At 39.3% G+C, this 17,086-nt stretch overlaps 1 protein-coding gene across 1 annotated transcript in view; it reads left to right on the forward strand.

The window, feature by feature from the left end:
- Window positions 1-17,086, forward strand: part of SHQ1 (SHQ1, H/ACA ribonucleoprotein assembly factor) — a 99,094-nt gene that overhangs the window by 40,164 nt on the left and 41,844 nt on the right. The window contains exon 10 of the mRNA XM_065935287.1: window positions 15,723-15,843. Coding sequence (XP_065791359.1) covers window positions 15,723-15,843 — 121 coding nt within the window. The remainder of the gene's footprint in view (window positions 1-15,722; window positions 15,844-17,086) is intronic.

The raw sequence follows: 17,086 nt of genomic DNA on the forward strand, positions 1-17,086 counted from the left end.
ATCCTCTAAATATCACATCACACACATATATCCTATATGATAAATATTCTATAACTTTTTATATTGCTTTAGATTATAAGAGAAGTCTCATTTCAGTACTTAAAATGCTCCCTTTGAACTTGATTAAAAATATAAATCTTCCCTTCCCCGGCTTGGGCCTGCCTCAGGTTGGGAAGCCAGCAGTGGGGAGGGGCCCTTCGCCTGCTGCGGAGCCTTGCTTGCTTCCAGAGCCACTCTCTGCTCAGCCACAGGCTGCTCCTTCCTGCTTCTCCACGGGGGCCTTTTATCAGTTTTGGGTCAGACGACAGTCTTTGTGCCCCACAATTTTCAGGACAGGTATCTTATGCTCTCCAAGATCCCCCCCTTAGAAATCCCCTTTCTCTTGGTTTAAGAAAAACCAAGAGACAGGAGAGCACCTTTTTCCCTTCCTCATGAATGATGGTAGAAATCCCATAGCACCTCAACAGTTTTATCCAAAGAGATCTTCTGGACCATGATACCCTCAAGTTCCCAGAGGTGAATATTGGTCCAGAGGTGACATACCAGGTTTTTTGCTAGTGTCTTACGAGTTTAGCACAGAGGGTTAAGCATCCCTTCTTAAAGTGTGGAAATACTTGATGTCTATTTTGTCCTTTGTGGGCCTCACTGGAGATGAGTCACGGAGTCCTGTCTTGATGTGCTAGCACAGTAGTGGTTCTGGCCACAGCACCTTGGTGACTCCTTCCTGTGTGCCAGCGCGAGGCTCCGTTCCTCATTGCATCCACACTGGCTTCCTGAGAAGTCGGATGTCAGTCTCCACCTGACGGGTAGAAGACAGTCTCAGGGAAGTTCAGTCCAGTTGCCCCGGCTCACTCAGCTAGGAGTTGGTGGAGCCTGGATTGGACGCTGGGTCTGCCTGATTCTTAAGTCTGTGCCCTTTGAAGTGTTAAAATAGTTATAGTAAAGGACATTTTATGAAACTGGGATTGACTTTACAGTAATCCACAGTGGGTTGGTGGAAAGTGGGAGGGTGTGGAGGGGACAAGGCTGGCCATGAGTTGGTCCTTGCTGAAGCTGGGTAGTGAGTACTTGGGGGTTCACCACCCTGTTTTTTTCTCTTTGTACATGTTGTGATCTTCCTTTATAAAAAGTTATTTTTAAAAAAGAATCTAGAGTCTTAACCCCTATATATCTGTGTTTTCAGTTTAAATTTATTCACCATCTTTTAGAAAACATAGTACTCTTTGTTCAGACCATTATATAAAATTTTTGGCTAGTAAAAATGCCTGTTTGAAGTTACTATTTCAGGTTCTGTTTTGTTTTTAGGTCTAAAAAGAAACCTACCCTTCTGTGAACATTTGAGATCTGATGTCTGGTAGTTCTGTGGGCAGCCTATAACCTGAGAAATAGCCTCTGGCAATTAGTCATTGTTACCAAGTAAAAGCTGGCATTACTTCATGTAATGAATAGCCCTTACATATTAGTCTTACTGGGCTAAGCATTTTTTCAGAAATGACTGAAATGACAGCTTTACTAACCTCTTCTGTAAATAGATATAATAGCACAATCCATGTGAAAGAAAAGAGCCATAGTAAATGGCTTAGGGCTGAGCTTTTCCTTTAAGGCAAATGGTTGTTTAAGAAACAGAACTATGGCAAGTGTATTGTGTGAGCTCTGAGACCTCATGCAACCTGGAAGATGAGTTTGTTTTTAGCATTTCATTTCTCTTTAGTCCAGTATCCAAATGCTTCTTTTTAAAAATAATTAATTAATTAGTTTGACTGTGCAGCATCCTAGTTGTAGCATGTGGGATCTAGTTCCCCAAGCAGGACTCGAACTCAGGTCCCCTGCATTGGGAGCTCGAGGTCTTAGCCATTGGGCCCCCAGGGAGGTCCCAGCTTCTTTTTATTGAATTTTATTTTTTTTTATTTATTTTTATTAGTTGGAGGCTAATTACTTTACAGTATTGTAGTGGTTTTTGCCATACATTGACATGAATCAGTCATGGATTTACATGTGTTCCCCATCCTGAACACCCCGCCCACCTCCCTCCCCATCCCATCCGTCTGGGTCTTCCCAGTGCACCAGCTCCGAGCACTTGTCTCATGCATCCAACCTGGACTGGCGATCTGTTTCACACTTGATAATATACATGTTTTGATGCTCTTCTCTCAGATCATCCCACCCTCGCCTTCTCCCATAGAGTCCAAAAGTCTGTTCTATACATCTGTGTCTCTTTTTCTGTCTTGCATGTAGGGTTATTGTTACCATCGTTCTAAATTCCATATATATGCATTAGTATACTGTATTGGTGTTTATCTTTCTGGTTTACTTCACTCTGTATAATGAGCTCCAGTTTCATCCATCTCATTAGAAATGATTCAAATGTATTCTTTTTAACGGCTGGGTAATATTCCATGGTGTATATGTACCACAGCTTTCTTATCCATTTGTCTGCTGGTGGACCTCTAGGTTGCTTCCATGTCCTGGCTATTATAAACAGTGCTGCGATGAAAGATGAAACCACTGGTTTTCGGTGTTTACTTTTATCTGTACTTAATTTTTGTGGGTTCTCAATTATGGACATTTTAAAGAACTATTAAGCCTTTTAATTGTTCTTTCTTATGGGCCTTATATGAAATGATTTTGAGGGTTATTCAACAAGTATTTGTTGAGCACTTGCTATGTGAAGATGCTGAGCTGGGTCTGGAGATCTTGGAGTAAGCAGGTGGGACATGACTTGCACTGGGAGAACTTAAAATTCTATTGGGGTCCTGGAATAACACAGTTAACAGGTTTTTAAAAAATTACATTTTGTAATAAGTAGTTCAAAGGAGAAATACAGTGGATGAAAATATAAAGCCAGGAAAACTGGCTGAGCTTTAAGTCATGTATGACATGTCATTCCCTGCAGAGAGGAGCTTCTGCCTTGTTTGACTTCAGATTCTCAGCTCCTCCTCAGTTTCCTGTTGCTCTAAAGTACTTGTTCATTGGTTAGTGTGTTCATTGTTAGTGTGTTCATTCATTCAGTAGGTATTTTGTCAGTATCTACTATAAAGCTATTTATTATGTACAAAGTGCCCGTATGAAGAGCAGCAGAGAGCTGAGTTAGGTTCACGGACTGTATTTGGGGAGCATCTGCATGAATAAGGGAGCTAAGGTGTCCATCACAAAATTAAAGACAGAGTAGACAGCGGTAAGCACCTTACAGGAAATGCTGACTGAGTGGTTTCAAAACAGGGAGAAGTGATGTTATGTTAGGGATCAGAGAAAGCTTCATTCAGGACTGGAGATTTGAATTGGGACTTGAAGGACAGGTAGTGTTGCATAGCAGGGTGGAGGGAAGTGTTCTAAATATTGTGAGTGAGGGGCATGAGACAGTTCATAGATGAGCATCTGTTTCATCAGTGAAACTTGGGAATTGATAGGCTCTCTGACCCTGAGATTTGCCCTTGTTGTTCAGTTGCTAAGTCGTGTCCGATTGCAACCCCATGGACTTTAGCACACCAGGTTTCTCTTTTCTTCACTATTACCCTACAGCCTCTAAAATTAGTTGACAGTTTTACTTGAGTCTACTGGTCTCCAGAATTGATTTCTCTGCTTCCCTAATATGATCACTTAATCTCCTGCTCTCCAGTCAGGAGACGATAATTCTGTTTCCCTCTTCATTCTAAATTGTTCTTGAACTTTTCCTTTCCTAGTCAATTCCCTGTCACAGTTAAAACATTTTGAAGAATGGAACAACTGTAGTGCTTTCAGTCAATTTCAATAGCATGGAATTCAGATCAGATATTTGAAGTCGTGTTGGTATCTGCTTTTGCTGACTGCTTCCTTACATGCCAAGCAGCCTAAGAAAGGAGGGACTTTGGAGCCCTGACGAGTGTGAACTGCAGCTGGAACGTGTGAAAGAGAATGTAGGATTCCCCTGGAAGTCCCCACGTGCTGGTCAGTCTTCTGCCTTGCTCTTCTGGGATTCTTTGACCAGGCAGAGCAAACTTCTTTTACTTCCATTGCTTCCTCAGAGCCTAAATCTGTGTTCCCAATCTTAAATTGGCATGTTCTTACTGCCTATCTGTATTATTTATCCTCACAGAATTTGTAGGTTTATACATATACTTTTATATGGAAGGATATTGTATATGAGCATGAACATTAAAGGGAAGAAAATAAAATTCTGATCAACTCCACAGACACATGTTTCCTCTAAGTACCTTATTAATCATTAAATATTGTTAATCACTGAAATTTTTTTAGATTGCTTGCCTGGAAATTGCTGGGTTCCATTTGTATAAAGCGTTCTTTGTTCTCTTAAGATATTCTCTAGGGGGCAGCATTTCCTGTATGGTTTACAAATAATAAATTGCTTTTAATTGCCATAACTGATTAAGATCTTACGGTTAATCAGCTCCCCCCCAAAAAATCACTTAAAGTATCTTATGGGTGGGTAATAGTTCAAGATACACTGCTGATCTTTTAAGTATTTAAATTTAAATCTACATGGTATTTACATTTACATCTACATGGTATTTCTTATACTATTTATATAAGATTTTTTGTTAATTTCTACAGTTTCTCATCTGAGCAATGGAAAAGAACCCCAGGAGGTTAGTTACATGGTTTGATATGGCTTAAAAAAAATTCTATGTTTAGTGCCTCTTTTAATAAATCTAAAGTCAATTTTGAGATTTTTTTTTTAATTGACCTGAATTTTTAAGGAAGTAACTATAAAATTACTTTCTTTAACTAAGAGGATAAAAGTAGAAAAATGTATATATTTAAGACAAATTTGGGAGAACAAAGAGAAAATATTTTATTTACCCTAAAGAGTGCAAGTCCTGTGGCATGGTAATATTGAGACCTAGATGAATTATGTGCTGTGCTGTGCTTAGTCATTCAGTTGTGTCCGACTCTTTGTGACCCCATGACTGTAGTCCACCAGGCTCCTCTGTCCATGAGATTCTCCAGGAAAAAATACTGCGTGGGTTGCCATGTCCTCCTCCAGGGTATCTTCCCAACCCAGGGATCGAACCCAGGTCTCCCACATTGCAGGCGGATTCTTCACTGTCTGAGCCACCAGGGAAGGCCAGATGAAGTATACTGAATAATAAATACTTGTATGTTATCAGGAAATCATGGAAGAATTATATTTTTGCAATTTAGTGTTCCTTTAAATAGGAATTAATACTGAAAAGTAACAAGCAAGCAGATATTTATTCAACAGACACAAATCACATCCCTTCTCTTTGCAAGATGTTAAAAGAGAATCAGGAAAGAATTATGAGGATATATATGACTTGGCTTTGGCTCTTGGTTTTATTGTGTAACAGGAATGATAAGACAAAAGTAAAAAATATAAGTATTTACAATATACAAAGGATAAATAGTCCCTTCAGATAATATCTTAACATCTTCAAATGTTGAAAAAAAATCAAAACAAAAATAGTATTTCATGACACATGTAAATTATATGAACTTCAAAGTTTAGTGCCCATAAATGAAGCTTTATTGGAACATAGTTGTCCTCATTCACTGGGGTGTTGTTTATGGCTGCTTTTGTGATATAATGGCAGAGTTGAGTAGTTGCAACAGACCATATGGCCTGCAAAGCAAAATATTTACTCTCTGGCTCTTTAGAGAAAAAATTGGCCTCTCCTTGCTATAAGTACATATGAAGTTGACCCTTGAACAAGCTTGACTTTGAACATGGGCAGGTCCTCTTATGGGTGGCTCAGACAGTAAAGAATCTGTCTGCAATGCGGAAGACCCAGGTTTGATCCCTGGGTCGGGAAGATCCCCTGGAAAAGGGAATGACTACCCACTCCAGTTTTCTTTCCTGGAGAATTCCATGGACAGAGGAGCCTGGTGGGCTACAGTCCTTGGGGTCACAGTCGGACCCGGCTGAGCGACTGACGTTTTCGGGTCCTCTTGCAGGTGAATTTTTTTCTTCAGTAGAAAATACTGTAGCGCCCCACTGTCCATGGTTGGTTGAATCTGTGGATGGGGTGGAACTGTAGATATGAAGGCCAGATTAACCCTGTCATTGTTCAGAGATCAGCTGTATTTGGGGTTGGAGCAGAGCCCTTTCCATCCAAGTGAGCCAAGGTCTTTGGCTGCCTTCCATCCCAAATAGTGGCCAGTATTGATGGGCATCCTGTCACGTTTTTCTCCCCCTGTAGGATAAAATGGACCTGAACTTGCTTGCTAAGTCAATTTAATCATGTCCGACTGACTTTTTGGGATCCCATGGACGTTGCCTACCAGACTTCTCTGTCCGTGAGGTTTCCAGGCAAGAATACTGGAGTGGGTTGCCATGTGCTCCTCCAGGGGATCTTCCCAACCCAGTGATCGAGCCTGTGTCTCCTGCTCTTCCTGCATTGCCGGAAGCCTGGACGTGAAATAGTTGGTTCCTATTAAAGTAGGTCCCTCAACATTAGGAGAAACAGAGATGCCTACCTAGCCAAGCAGATAAATTAATGAGAATGGCAGAATTTAAGAAACGTGGGAATGAAGCCCGTGTGAATTGGAGACACACACGTCCCATCAGTAGCCTGTTGTTGCCATGTGGGTATGTGGATTTGCCACCTTTAGGACCTTGGAGTAGAAAGTCATGATCTTTAATATAAAATTACTCAAAAGTTTGAAATGTGAACAATGATGTAAAGATTTAATATCATGCTGTAAGAACTATGGCGTATCTGAGCACCCAGGTCAGCCTATGTGGACCGTCAGTTTGTGATTTGGAAGACAAGCAAAGCCAGCCTGTCTTTGTCACGCTGTCTTGGACCTGCCATGTCAGCTGCAGTGCGGCCTTGTACCAGGTCTCTGTCCTTCCATCACAGCTTAGGTTCAGTCTCATCCCAGTGTAGGTTCCAAGATGAGGTGTGGGGAGGAGGTGGAGGTCCTGTATTCTCTAAATGACTATGACCGGAAACCTTAGAAAATCCAAACACAACAAAACCCAGATCCCTTACCTCTCTTTCTACTTAATTTTCTAATGTCACCAAAAGGGACTTGTAAATCTGGTCAGACTGAGTTTGTTCTTCCCATTTACACGCCATTTGAGAAATCCGGTTGTCTTTCTTCCTGTATGTTTCTTCTCTCTGACTGCATGTACAGTCTCAGTTTTCCCAATTTGAAACTAAGCTAATTGCAAAAAAAAAAAAAAAGTCAGAACTTTTACAGAATTAAAGCAGCAATACAAAGAATTTATTTTAGATTGAGCTACCAGGCATTGAGATCCATGCCTTATTCATGGCAGAATAGTTGAAATAAAATTTTATCTGGATAATTAAGAAGTTTCAGATGCCTATGGATTTTTAAAAGAATTTGGATCTAGATCGCAGCAGTTCTAAGAGCTTTCTTTCCATGCATGTTCAGCTTCTTGACCTACTTTTATAGTTACTGTATGGATGGGATTTTTTTTTTTAATGTTTTACCTTGAACTTGGATGCCTCACTCTTAACTGTCTAAAGAAATGGAAATTAGTCATGCTGCCATTATGTAATTCTGGTGACATCTGGCCATGTATTTCTACACTGACACAACTGCTGCTTTGACAGGTGACTTAAGGAGGAGGAGAAGTCAAGACTTAAGTCAAGGCTGTCCTTTCAAACCAGCAAATCTAGCAGAGATTGTTAGAGCAGAAAAGGCAAAAAGCAGCCTTGGGTTAAATTCATTATTTGAACTTCTGATGGTGAGGTGGTATCAGAAAGTTGGCACAGCTACATCCTTTTCTTGTTGGGAATAGAAATAAGAAGTGAAGGCAAACATGTTGTGTACCACACATCTGTCAGGACACCTTGACTTTTGGGTGCAGATCACAAAGGTGTTATAACTAGTACAAGTTAACTGAGCAATCTGACCAAGTGGTTTCAAACTTAAGTTTTGTATACTCTGGGTTACATTAGCAAGCTGCCTTTACTGAACAGGCTCCTACCATTTGCCAGACATTGTCTTAGACCCTGGAAGACAAATGAGAAGCTATGTTCTTTCCCATTAAGAGGTTTGCCACAGAAGGTGATAAATAGCGACACTATGTATTATGTAGTGGCTGGGATGCAGACATACCTGTGTTCATCATGGCTGTTGTTTCCTATCAGTTGAGCCTCAGTTTCCTCTTTTATGAAATGAGCAAGAAAGCACCAAACTAATAGGGTTAAATGATGCAGTATGCAGAGAGTACTTGTGAGTAGCTATTAATTAACAGACATTTGACAGGTGTTTTGAAAGAACCCAAACTAGCTTGGGCTGGAGGAGGGTGGGGTTGGGCAGTTAGTTGGCAGCCCGTTCCTAAGGAAGCTTGGCCCATTTTGAGACTTGATGGAAAATTAGGTTTGGGTTGAGGTTTGTGCTTTCTAGGCAAAGGGAACATTTATAAAGTATATATTTGCTTTGTGCTGATTTCGTTTGTGACTATACAGATAATATGTGTAATTTTAATAACAAAAAGATGTCTAAAAATTGATTTAAGACTGTACATATGTGCTTGAAATAACAACTGCCATTGCTTCCAGTATGTGTTTATTACAACTCAAAAGTATAAGAGCTTAAACGGCATCTGAAGAAGTTAAGGATAAAATACTAAATAGACTGAGAAGTTTTCATAAAGTTAAATTAACTCATGTTTGTGTTGTTAGGGACTTTATGCTACTTTCTAGCAGGGCCGGATATTGAAGCAAATTCCCACACTTTGATTCTCTTCATTTTGATTACTTTGATATAGCTCTTCTGTCATCCCTTTTTATGGTCCAGTGATCTCTGAAAATTAGTGTTAAAGATAATTCATAAATTATCCCTCCTCATATATGGCCTCATCAAAATCCACGAATTCTAGGCAGGCGTCTACTAAGTTACTCATTTTAAGATGATAGCCCTGTTGGGTTTTATTTTGAGATGCTTTTACAAATGAAGGCCACCCAGTGCTTTCCTTCAGATGTTTTGAATCACCGTTTCTTTCTCCTTTACTCTTTTTGGCTTCTTGTTATGTGTGGTTCAAAACTTTAAAGGACAGAACTATATACCCAGAAAACCACAGTCATATCATAGCTATAATGTACCAAGAGTTGAAAAGAACTTCTGCTCTTACTGTATAGAGTTAGCAATTTATATTATTTTTTCTATGCTGGCTTTTAGCCAGTAAAAATATCCACTATTCTAATCTCCTAGAGATGGGAGCCATTTCTTAAGAGCCTTCAACCATGAGCTGGCCTGTCATTGAATGATTATGGTCAAACCTGGTCAGCTAATAGGAGGATCTCAGGTAGCCAATGAATTCTAATTTAGAACAGCTCTATCTTGTCTCTGGTTTAAGATGTATTAATCTGAGATGCTGCATCTGTCCAGAACAGGAAAGCATATTGTTCTTAGTTTACATTCCCGTTAAAGGAAAGCTGGAGAATGCATAACCAGAGTCTGTGTTAAATACTGCTTACTGCCCATCTGATTGTTACGATCATGAGTCTGTTGGTGGTGGTGTTGTTTCTCTGTTGTCATTAGATAGTCATTTTCCCAGAAGTGAAACGTGCATGGAACTTGTCCATTTATGTGCCATATTTCTAGTTTTGAAGTCCCTTCACTGGTTTAAAACTCTTAGAGAAATCTTGATGTCAAAAGTCTTTCCTCCATGGACAGAGTTGGCTTCACTGAGGACCAGGCGAGCGTAGAGAATCCCTGGCTCTTTGGCGAGGTCTGTTAGTGTATCGCTGCAGTGAAATTAGTTACTGTGGTTACTGTGCAAGGTACCTGCTTTTTTGTGCTCCGGGCCAGGCAGTGAACTGGCGGAAAATGGTCACTCATCTGCAGTACTTTGGAGCAGAAATGATTCTTTTAGATTTAGGTCTGAACAATTTTTTAGGCCCATATGTTGTGTAAGTAGCCCACGACTAGCTACAACCCCACAGGAGGCAGGTACATTGAGTCCCTTTTTAGCTGCTGGTCATGTGACACTCTGAAGATGGACCAGCTCCTTCCTTTGCTCATAGCTGTTGGATAAGTGGTTGGCAACTTGAGAGAAAGAGCAGTCAGTGTAAGAGATGAAAAAAGAGAAGAAAAAAAGTGCATGCTTCCCAAGCTTCTTGGCTATGATGCTGCAGTCACCTATGGTGATTTAGTAGGAATACACGGGATCAGATATGTCCTTGGAGTAACAGTATACATTGTTGGGGGCAGGATGGTTTTAATGTACTTTTGGTTCTAGAGTGTCAGCTGCCAGTAGCCTAGTTGCCTTTTAGCTTATTTGTCACATAGCACACTGCAAAAATAGTTTGAATAAGACTTACAATGAAAATGTAAACTTTGAAATAATGCCTAAAACTGACTGACATGTGATTTTCTAGAATCACCTGATCTAAATGTTGCTTGTCTATTGTTCAAAAATACAAGGTAAGGAAGATTGAAATAGGAGCTAAAAAATTTTAACATTCTTTGTCAGTATTTCAAGGGTTAGCTATGTACTCAGGAATATTTGAATTTTGGTAAATTACTAAGTGTTTATTGTGGAGAATTTTGAAAAGAGGGGAAAGTTATTTCCATGTCCATGGAGATGCCAGGGTAGCCTTGAGCAGGAGGAGAAGTTCAAGTTGTCACGGCTGTCCCTCAGTGGGTTTTGCTTCAAGAGAATATCCAGGGGATCTATTGCCTTTAAGAACACTGCTGCATCTAAAATAGCAACTAATCTTAAGCTGTAAAAAAAATTCAGACTTACAAGATCAGTGAAGTTGCATACATATATGAGGTACATCCATATATGAGGTAGTTTTTGAATGTCCTAGTAATTCCTAATGTGATTGGCCTGTGAATCTCTGTAGAATTAGCCCTTATTGCAGTAAGATTATACGTAGTTATGAACTATAAAATTAAAGTAAGTATGAACTATATTTGAAAAAAAAAGAAAATGGGGGAAAGTTTAAGGAAAAATAAACAACTGTAATCCCATGTGTGAAATGATGCCCGACACACATCAGACTCCCACATATTTGTTCAGTGACTATAGAAATATGAGTGTGTTCTTGTTTAAGATTTTTTTCCATGTGTATTTGTCTTTTTTTAAAAAAAAAAATAGAGATCAGAACATAAGTACAGTGTAACTTCACTTTAAATTTTAAAAATTGATTTCTTTCGGCATTGCTATTGTTATTGTTATTATTTTGTGATAACTGGAAGATTTAAACTTGCCTGTGGCCCCTAGCAAGGGGCAACCTTACTTTAGGCATGTCTGTTAAATGAAACTAGGAAATTTCTTTAAAAAGAATTATTTAATTTGCTTTATTCAGTGATTCATGAATCAGCATCCCATCTAGCAAGTAGAAAAGAGCTCCTGTAATTTCATTAGGTAATGGTTGTAATGAATTCTCATTAAACATGTGACCTTAATTCCACACTCTTTCAGAAAATTTCTGGCATGTAGGGTCTTTTATCGCTACTGCCCACAGCTGCCTTTAGGTCTTGTCCCCACAGTCCTGCCTGATCACCTTCATATTCTCTTCCTTGTCACAGTCTCACTTCTGCCAAACTCATCTGTTTACTTCCCCTGTTTCTCTACTAGAACCATTGCTCCATCTAAATGGTCTCTTTCTGTTGTTCCCCTAACCCACCCCATTTTAAGTCTTTGCTCCTTTACGTGCCACCCTCCAAGCTGGCATACCTACCCCTTTTCTTCACTCACTGAATTATTCGCTATGAGAAAGAAGAACGTGTTAGTTGCTCAGTCGTGTCTGAATCTGCGATCCTATGGACTGTAGCCCACCAGGCTCCTCTGTCCATGGAATTCTTCAGGCAAGAATACTGGAGTGGGTTACCATTCCCTTCTCCAGGGGATCTTCCCATCCCAGGGATTGATTTACCAGATTCTTTACCATCTGAGGCAACCTAGCTCCAAATCCTGCGTTTCCTATTAACTCTCTTATATTAGTAGGGCATGTTGTATTGAGAGGCAGTATTCTGGGGCATCATGCCATAGAGGAGCTTATGTAAGCTTCAAGTGAATGTTTTTTTGGTTGACTTTTAAACCTTTAAGTTAGTAGTTGTCATAAAACTCCATGTCCCCCTCCCCACCCCACGAACAAGAGAGAGAAAGTAAGAACTTGGCAGATGCTTGCCCTGACAGTTTTTTTCTCTGTTGCAATTTAAACTGTTTCAAAAAATTCTCATAGTTTTGTTAGTTCTCCCTTTATTTTTTCCTGTTTGAATAACAGGGCTAACTTGGTTTCATCAGTTCTGTGAGTTATGATTGGATTCCTTCCTCCTGTCATCAAACTCAGCCTTCAAGGTTACCTACTTTGTAATTAAAATAGGTCTGTTGTGGTGGGGAGATGGAGATCCATACTTCTCATTAGATACAGTTACCCTGGGCCACTTTGATAAGACACAAAGACCTTGACTTAACCAAATGTAGTTTTAGGCCTTCTAAGTATGTATTTCTCTTAACCCCTTGAGCAGTGAAGTGTTTATTGACATTCTTTCCCTCTGCATATAAGAAAGCCACATAAATCGTGAACATTTTTGAAAAAGACATGGTCTCTATTTTGAATTTAGTACCCCCAAATGGCAACCCACTCCAGTATTCTTGCCTGGAGAATTCCATGGACGGAGGAGCCTAGTGGGCTACAGTTCATGGAGTCGCAAGGAGTTGGACACGACTGAGTGACTTCACTACACTTTCACTTAACTATTGAATAATAAAAATGTGATATAACCAAATGGGCCAAGAACAGAGTAATTCTGGAATCAGTAAGATCAGAATTTAGATCCTCCACTTAAGGGCACTGTGAGTATCTTACAGTCCTTGGGTCTCAGTTTCTCTTTCTTTGAAATGAGCAAGGGAGGTTATGGGGAGAATCACCGTGTTTTATTTCCACTTCTCTCCTTTGGATCAATAACTGTGATGCCTGGGCAAGTCAGTCCAGGCCTCCAAAGGAGGAAGACTTGAGCTGAGCTGTGAAGGCAGGCTAGGATTCTACTAGGTGGAATGAGAAAGTATAGGCCTTCCAGATGTGGGGAACCAATCAAGCCACAGACTGGTCCATAGAGCCTTGCAAGCAAATACAGGGAAGCACTTGATGAAAACAGTGCATCAAAATATATGAGAGGGCTTGACAGGATAGAGTCTGCAATCTGAGGGATGCAAAAGAATTTTTAATTTAGGATGAGTGAGGATGGGTTGTTGGGGAGTGGTGGAGAAAGGGTAGCTCTGAGAGGCATTTTCAGGGAAAAATTATTAGGACTTGGTGTGTGAGGCTAGGTAATTGGCGAAATTGCAAGGGTTTGAGCAGGCGATTGGATTTCCCTGGTGGCTCAGTGGTAAGGAACCTGCCTGCCAATGCAGGAGATGCAGGTTTGATCCCTGGGGGAAGATCCCCTGGAGAAGGAAATGGTAGCCCATGCCAGTATTCTTCCCTGGGAAATCCCATGGTCAGAGGAGCCTGGCAGGCTACAGTTCATGGGGTCATAAAAGAGTTGGATGTGACTTAGTAACTAAACAACAACAAAGCAGGTGATTACTGTGTCATTCATTCATCAATAAAATACTTAAAAATCTGCTGCTATGGGGTTCTGTTCTAGGTATTGAGGAAAAAATAGAAGTTCCTGCTCTTTCGAAGCTTAGTTTCTAGGGTTAATTGTGCTAAAAATTTAGTGGCTGCAGTTTTGGCATCTTGAGGTGTTATTAAGTAGCTCATGATGCTTTTATCATGTCTGAAAGTCAGGTGGGAAACGTCAGTGAAAGCACATCCAGTGTCTTCACGAAATCAATAAACAGTATTTTCATGTTTTAGGACTATAAAGATAAGAATAAAGCAGTTAAACTGAAAATGCAGTATTTCAGAGATCAAAGGAAGTGCTACTACTATAGATTTAGTAATTTGCCTTATAGTTGATAAATTTCAGGGACTATCTTGAAGTTTGGAACACCTGGAGAATTGTTGCTGAGTTGTGAAAGGTTCTTTTTGTAGGTTTGGCTTTGGGTTAAAATAGGTTCATTTAACAATCAGGATTTAGAAAAGGCAGAGGAACCAAAGATCAAATTGCCAACATCCGTTGGATCATCGAAAAAGGAAGAGAGCTCCAGAAAAACATCTACTTCTGCTTTATTGACTATGCCAAAGCCTTCGACTGTGTGGATCACAACAAACTGTGGAAAATTTTTCAAAGGATGGGAATACCAGATCACCTGACCTGCCTCCTGAGAAACATGTATGCAGGTCAAGAAGCAACAGTGAGAACCAGACGTGGAACAACAGACTGGTTCCAAGTCAGGAAAGGAGTACATCAAGGCTGTATATTGTCACCCTGCTTATTTAACTTATATGCAGAGTACATCATGAGAAACGCTGGGCTGGAGGAAGCACAAGCTGGAATCAAGATTGCCAGGAGAAATATCAATAACCTCAGTTATGCAGATGACACCACCCTGATGGCAGAAAGCAAAGAAGAACTAAAGAGCCTCTTGATGAAAGTGAAAGAGGAGAGTGAAAAAGTTGGCTTAAAGCTCAACATTCAGAAAGCTAAGATCATGGCATCTGGTCCCATCACTTCATGGCAAATAGATGGGGAAACAGTGGAAACAGTGACAGACTTTTATTATTCTGGCCTCCAAAATCACTGCAGATGGTGACTGCAGCCATGAAATTAAAAGACGCTTGCTCCTTGGAAGAAAAGTTATGACCAACCTAGACAATATATTAAAAAGCAGACATTACTTTGTCAACAAAGGTCCATCTAGTCAAAGCTGTGGTTTTCCAGTAGTCATGTATGGATGTGAGAGTTGGACTATAAGGAAAGCTGAGCACTGAAAAATTGATGCTTTTGAACTGTGGTGTTGAGAAGACTCTTGAGAGTCCCTTGGACTGCAAGGAGATCCAACCAGTCCATCCTAAAGGAAATCAGTCCTGAGTACTTATTGGAAGGGCTGATGTTGAGCTGAAACTCCAATACTTTGGCCACCTGATGTGAAGAACTGACTCTCTTTAAAAGACTCTGATGCTGGGAAAGATTGAAGGTGGGAGGAGAAGGGGATGACAGACTGGCTCAATGGACATGAGTTTGAGTAAACTCCCGGAGTTGATGATGGCCAGGGAGGCCTGGCGTGCTGCAGTCCATGGGGTCACAAAGAGTTGGACACAACTGAGTGACTGAACTGAACCAAACTAAACAACCAGGAGGAAGTAATTAAGTTGGACAAGACTTCGATACTTGATATGTTTTTTTCCAAATGATGTTGTCAGTTTGTTTTCGAAGTAGAGTTATGATATTTTATATTTTTCAGTCTGAGTTTTCTTCATTTCTTTAAGGTGGAAAAATTTATGTTTGTTCTAGGTAATTCCTTGACAAAAAATATTGATTTAAGAAATAGAGGCATTGAAAATATAATTTTCCATGGTATTTTGAAAGCTTGAATTAGAGAAACATTATCTAATTAAAGCTATGATACATTAAATATTCATTTACTTATGATAACTTCTCTCCTTGTTATTTAATGTACCCTGTCATATCTTATGGTGTTTTTATGGTAACCATAGTCAACTGTAACAATAGAGTATAAAGATTTTTCTATAATTCTTCAGGAAAGAAAGAGGTTTGGACTTAATGATACTGATATGATATCCTGCAATAAAAGAATATGAAAAATATTAAAAAATGGTTAAAACTCTGAGCTGCTGTACATGTTACTCCTCAGTATGTGAATTTCTCAGTTAAAAAAATCAGATTTTTGTCTTAAGAATAATTTTATTTTTTTCAATTTCCTTTAGGGAAAAGTGCAGTTTTAAAGTGTCTACTGGACATTCACAAAATTTTTCAGGAAAATGACCCAGCTTATATTCTAAATGATCTCTACATCTCAGACTACTGTGTGTGGATTCAGAAAGCCAAGTAAGTTTTGAGTTATGTATGCTAGATGCTCCCATTTCTGGAACACTGAAGAAAGCAAAATAACCTGGAGTATTAGTTTTAATGAGGGAGAAACCTGTACACCTACCAATACTTGAGAAGTATGGGATCAACATGGGGTACTTGGTGAAGCTGCTTAGGGAGAAGGTGCAGATGACAAAAACGTGAAGTTTTCTAGAAAAAATTAGTAATAGCCTGAAAAATAAGTGTTAAACAGTTGTGACTATTTGTTGTTATGCTATTGACTGTTCTCAATGAAATCGCAAGACTGATCTATCTGAACCTGTATCTGTAGCTGATCTATAGGGGAGTGTGAGTGTTCAAAACAGGCATTAAAAGCCTGTTTTGCCAGCATATGTGTAACATGACAAGATGCAGACCTAATCAGATCTAATAAAAATAACTGTGCCCTCTTTGGTTAATCACTGGTGAATGGAATCCTTTATTCAGAGTATAAGCACAACTTTCAGAGCCTAATTAAATGTATCTAAGGGTCTGAACACTAAGAAATGAGCTCCTTGAACTTGGTATGTAAAAAAAAAATTTTTTACTTGTTTACCATTGTCTCACTCAAGAAATCTTACCAAGTTTAAAAATACAATGAATTTTCATTTTGTTAAGAATGTTCTATAGACCTGATTCTTATCAGACATGATCAGAATATCCATTTTAGTAAAAGGAGACTGTTAATTGAGAACATACAAAAAGAGCCTTTGATTAGAATAATTCTTAGGTGCTATAGAAAATGATGGCATAATATCATTTGTGACTTAGAAGATAAATGATAATATTTTCACTATTACTGTGAATGGTAAATGAATGCGTTAGGATGGCTTTTAATGCCTGTTTTGAACAAGCCATTATATAGAATTTATTTTTGATTTCTGTTCATGGGGAAGCAATTATATTGCAAGAGTGAAGTAAGAAAAAAACTTGAGGCTGTACCTGTTGTAAGCAAAATGCTTAGTGACTGCTCAGGATAATGCCTAATAGCATACAGCAGGTGGTGTCAGCATTCGGAGTAGAAATCTAGATTTCACCAGATGGAAAATTGCATCTTTAACCCCTGAGGTCATAATGGTATGTCATCACTTCATTTGATCCTTCTGCTAATTGAGCTTATCAAATACCCTGCTGCCATTTCCCGTTGTTTTCATAATAAAATTAAATTGAAATAGTCTATTTGTGAGGGTTTAGGTTTTTCATTTTTCTTTCAGGGTGAGGA

Source organism: Muntiacus reevesi, chromosome 4, assembly GCF_963930625.1.
Source record: "Muntiacus reevesi chromosome 4, mMunRee1.1, whole genome shotgun sequence".
In the NCBI taxonomy this organism is placed as follows: Eukaryota; Metazoa; Chordata; class Mammalia; order Artiodactyla; family Cervidae; genus Muntiacus; species Muntiacus reevesi.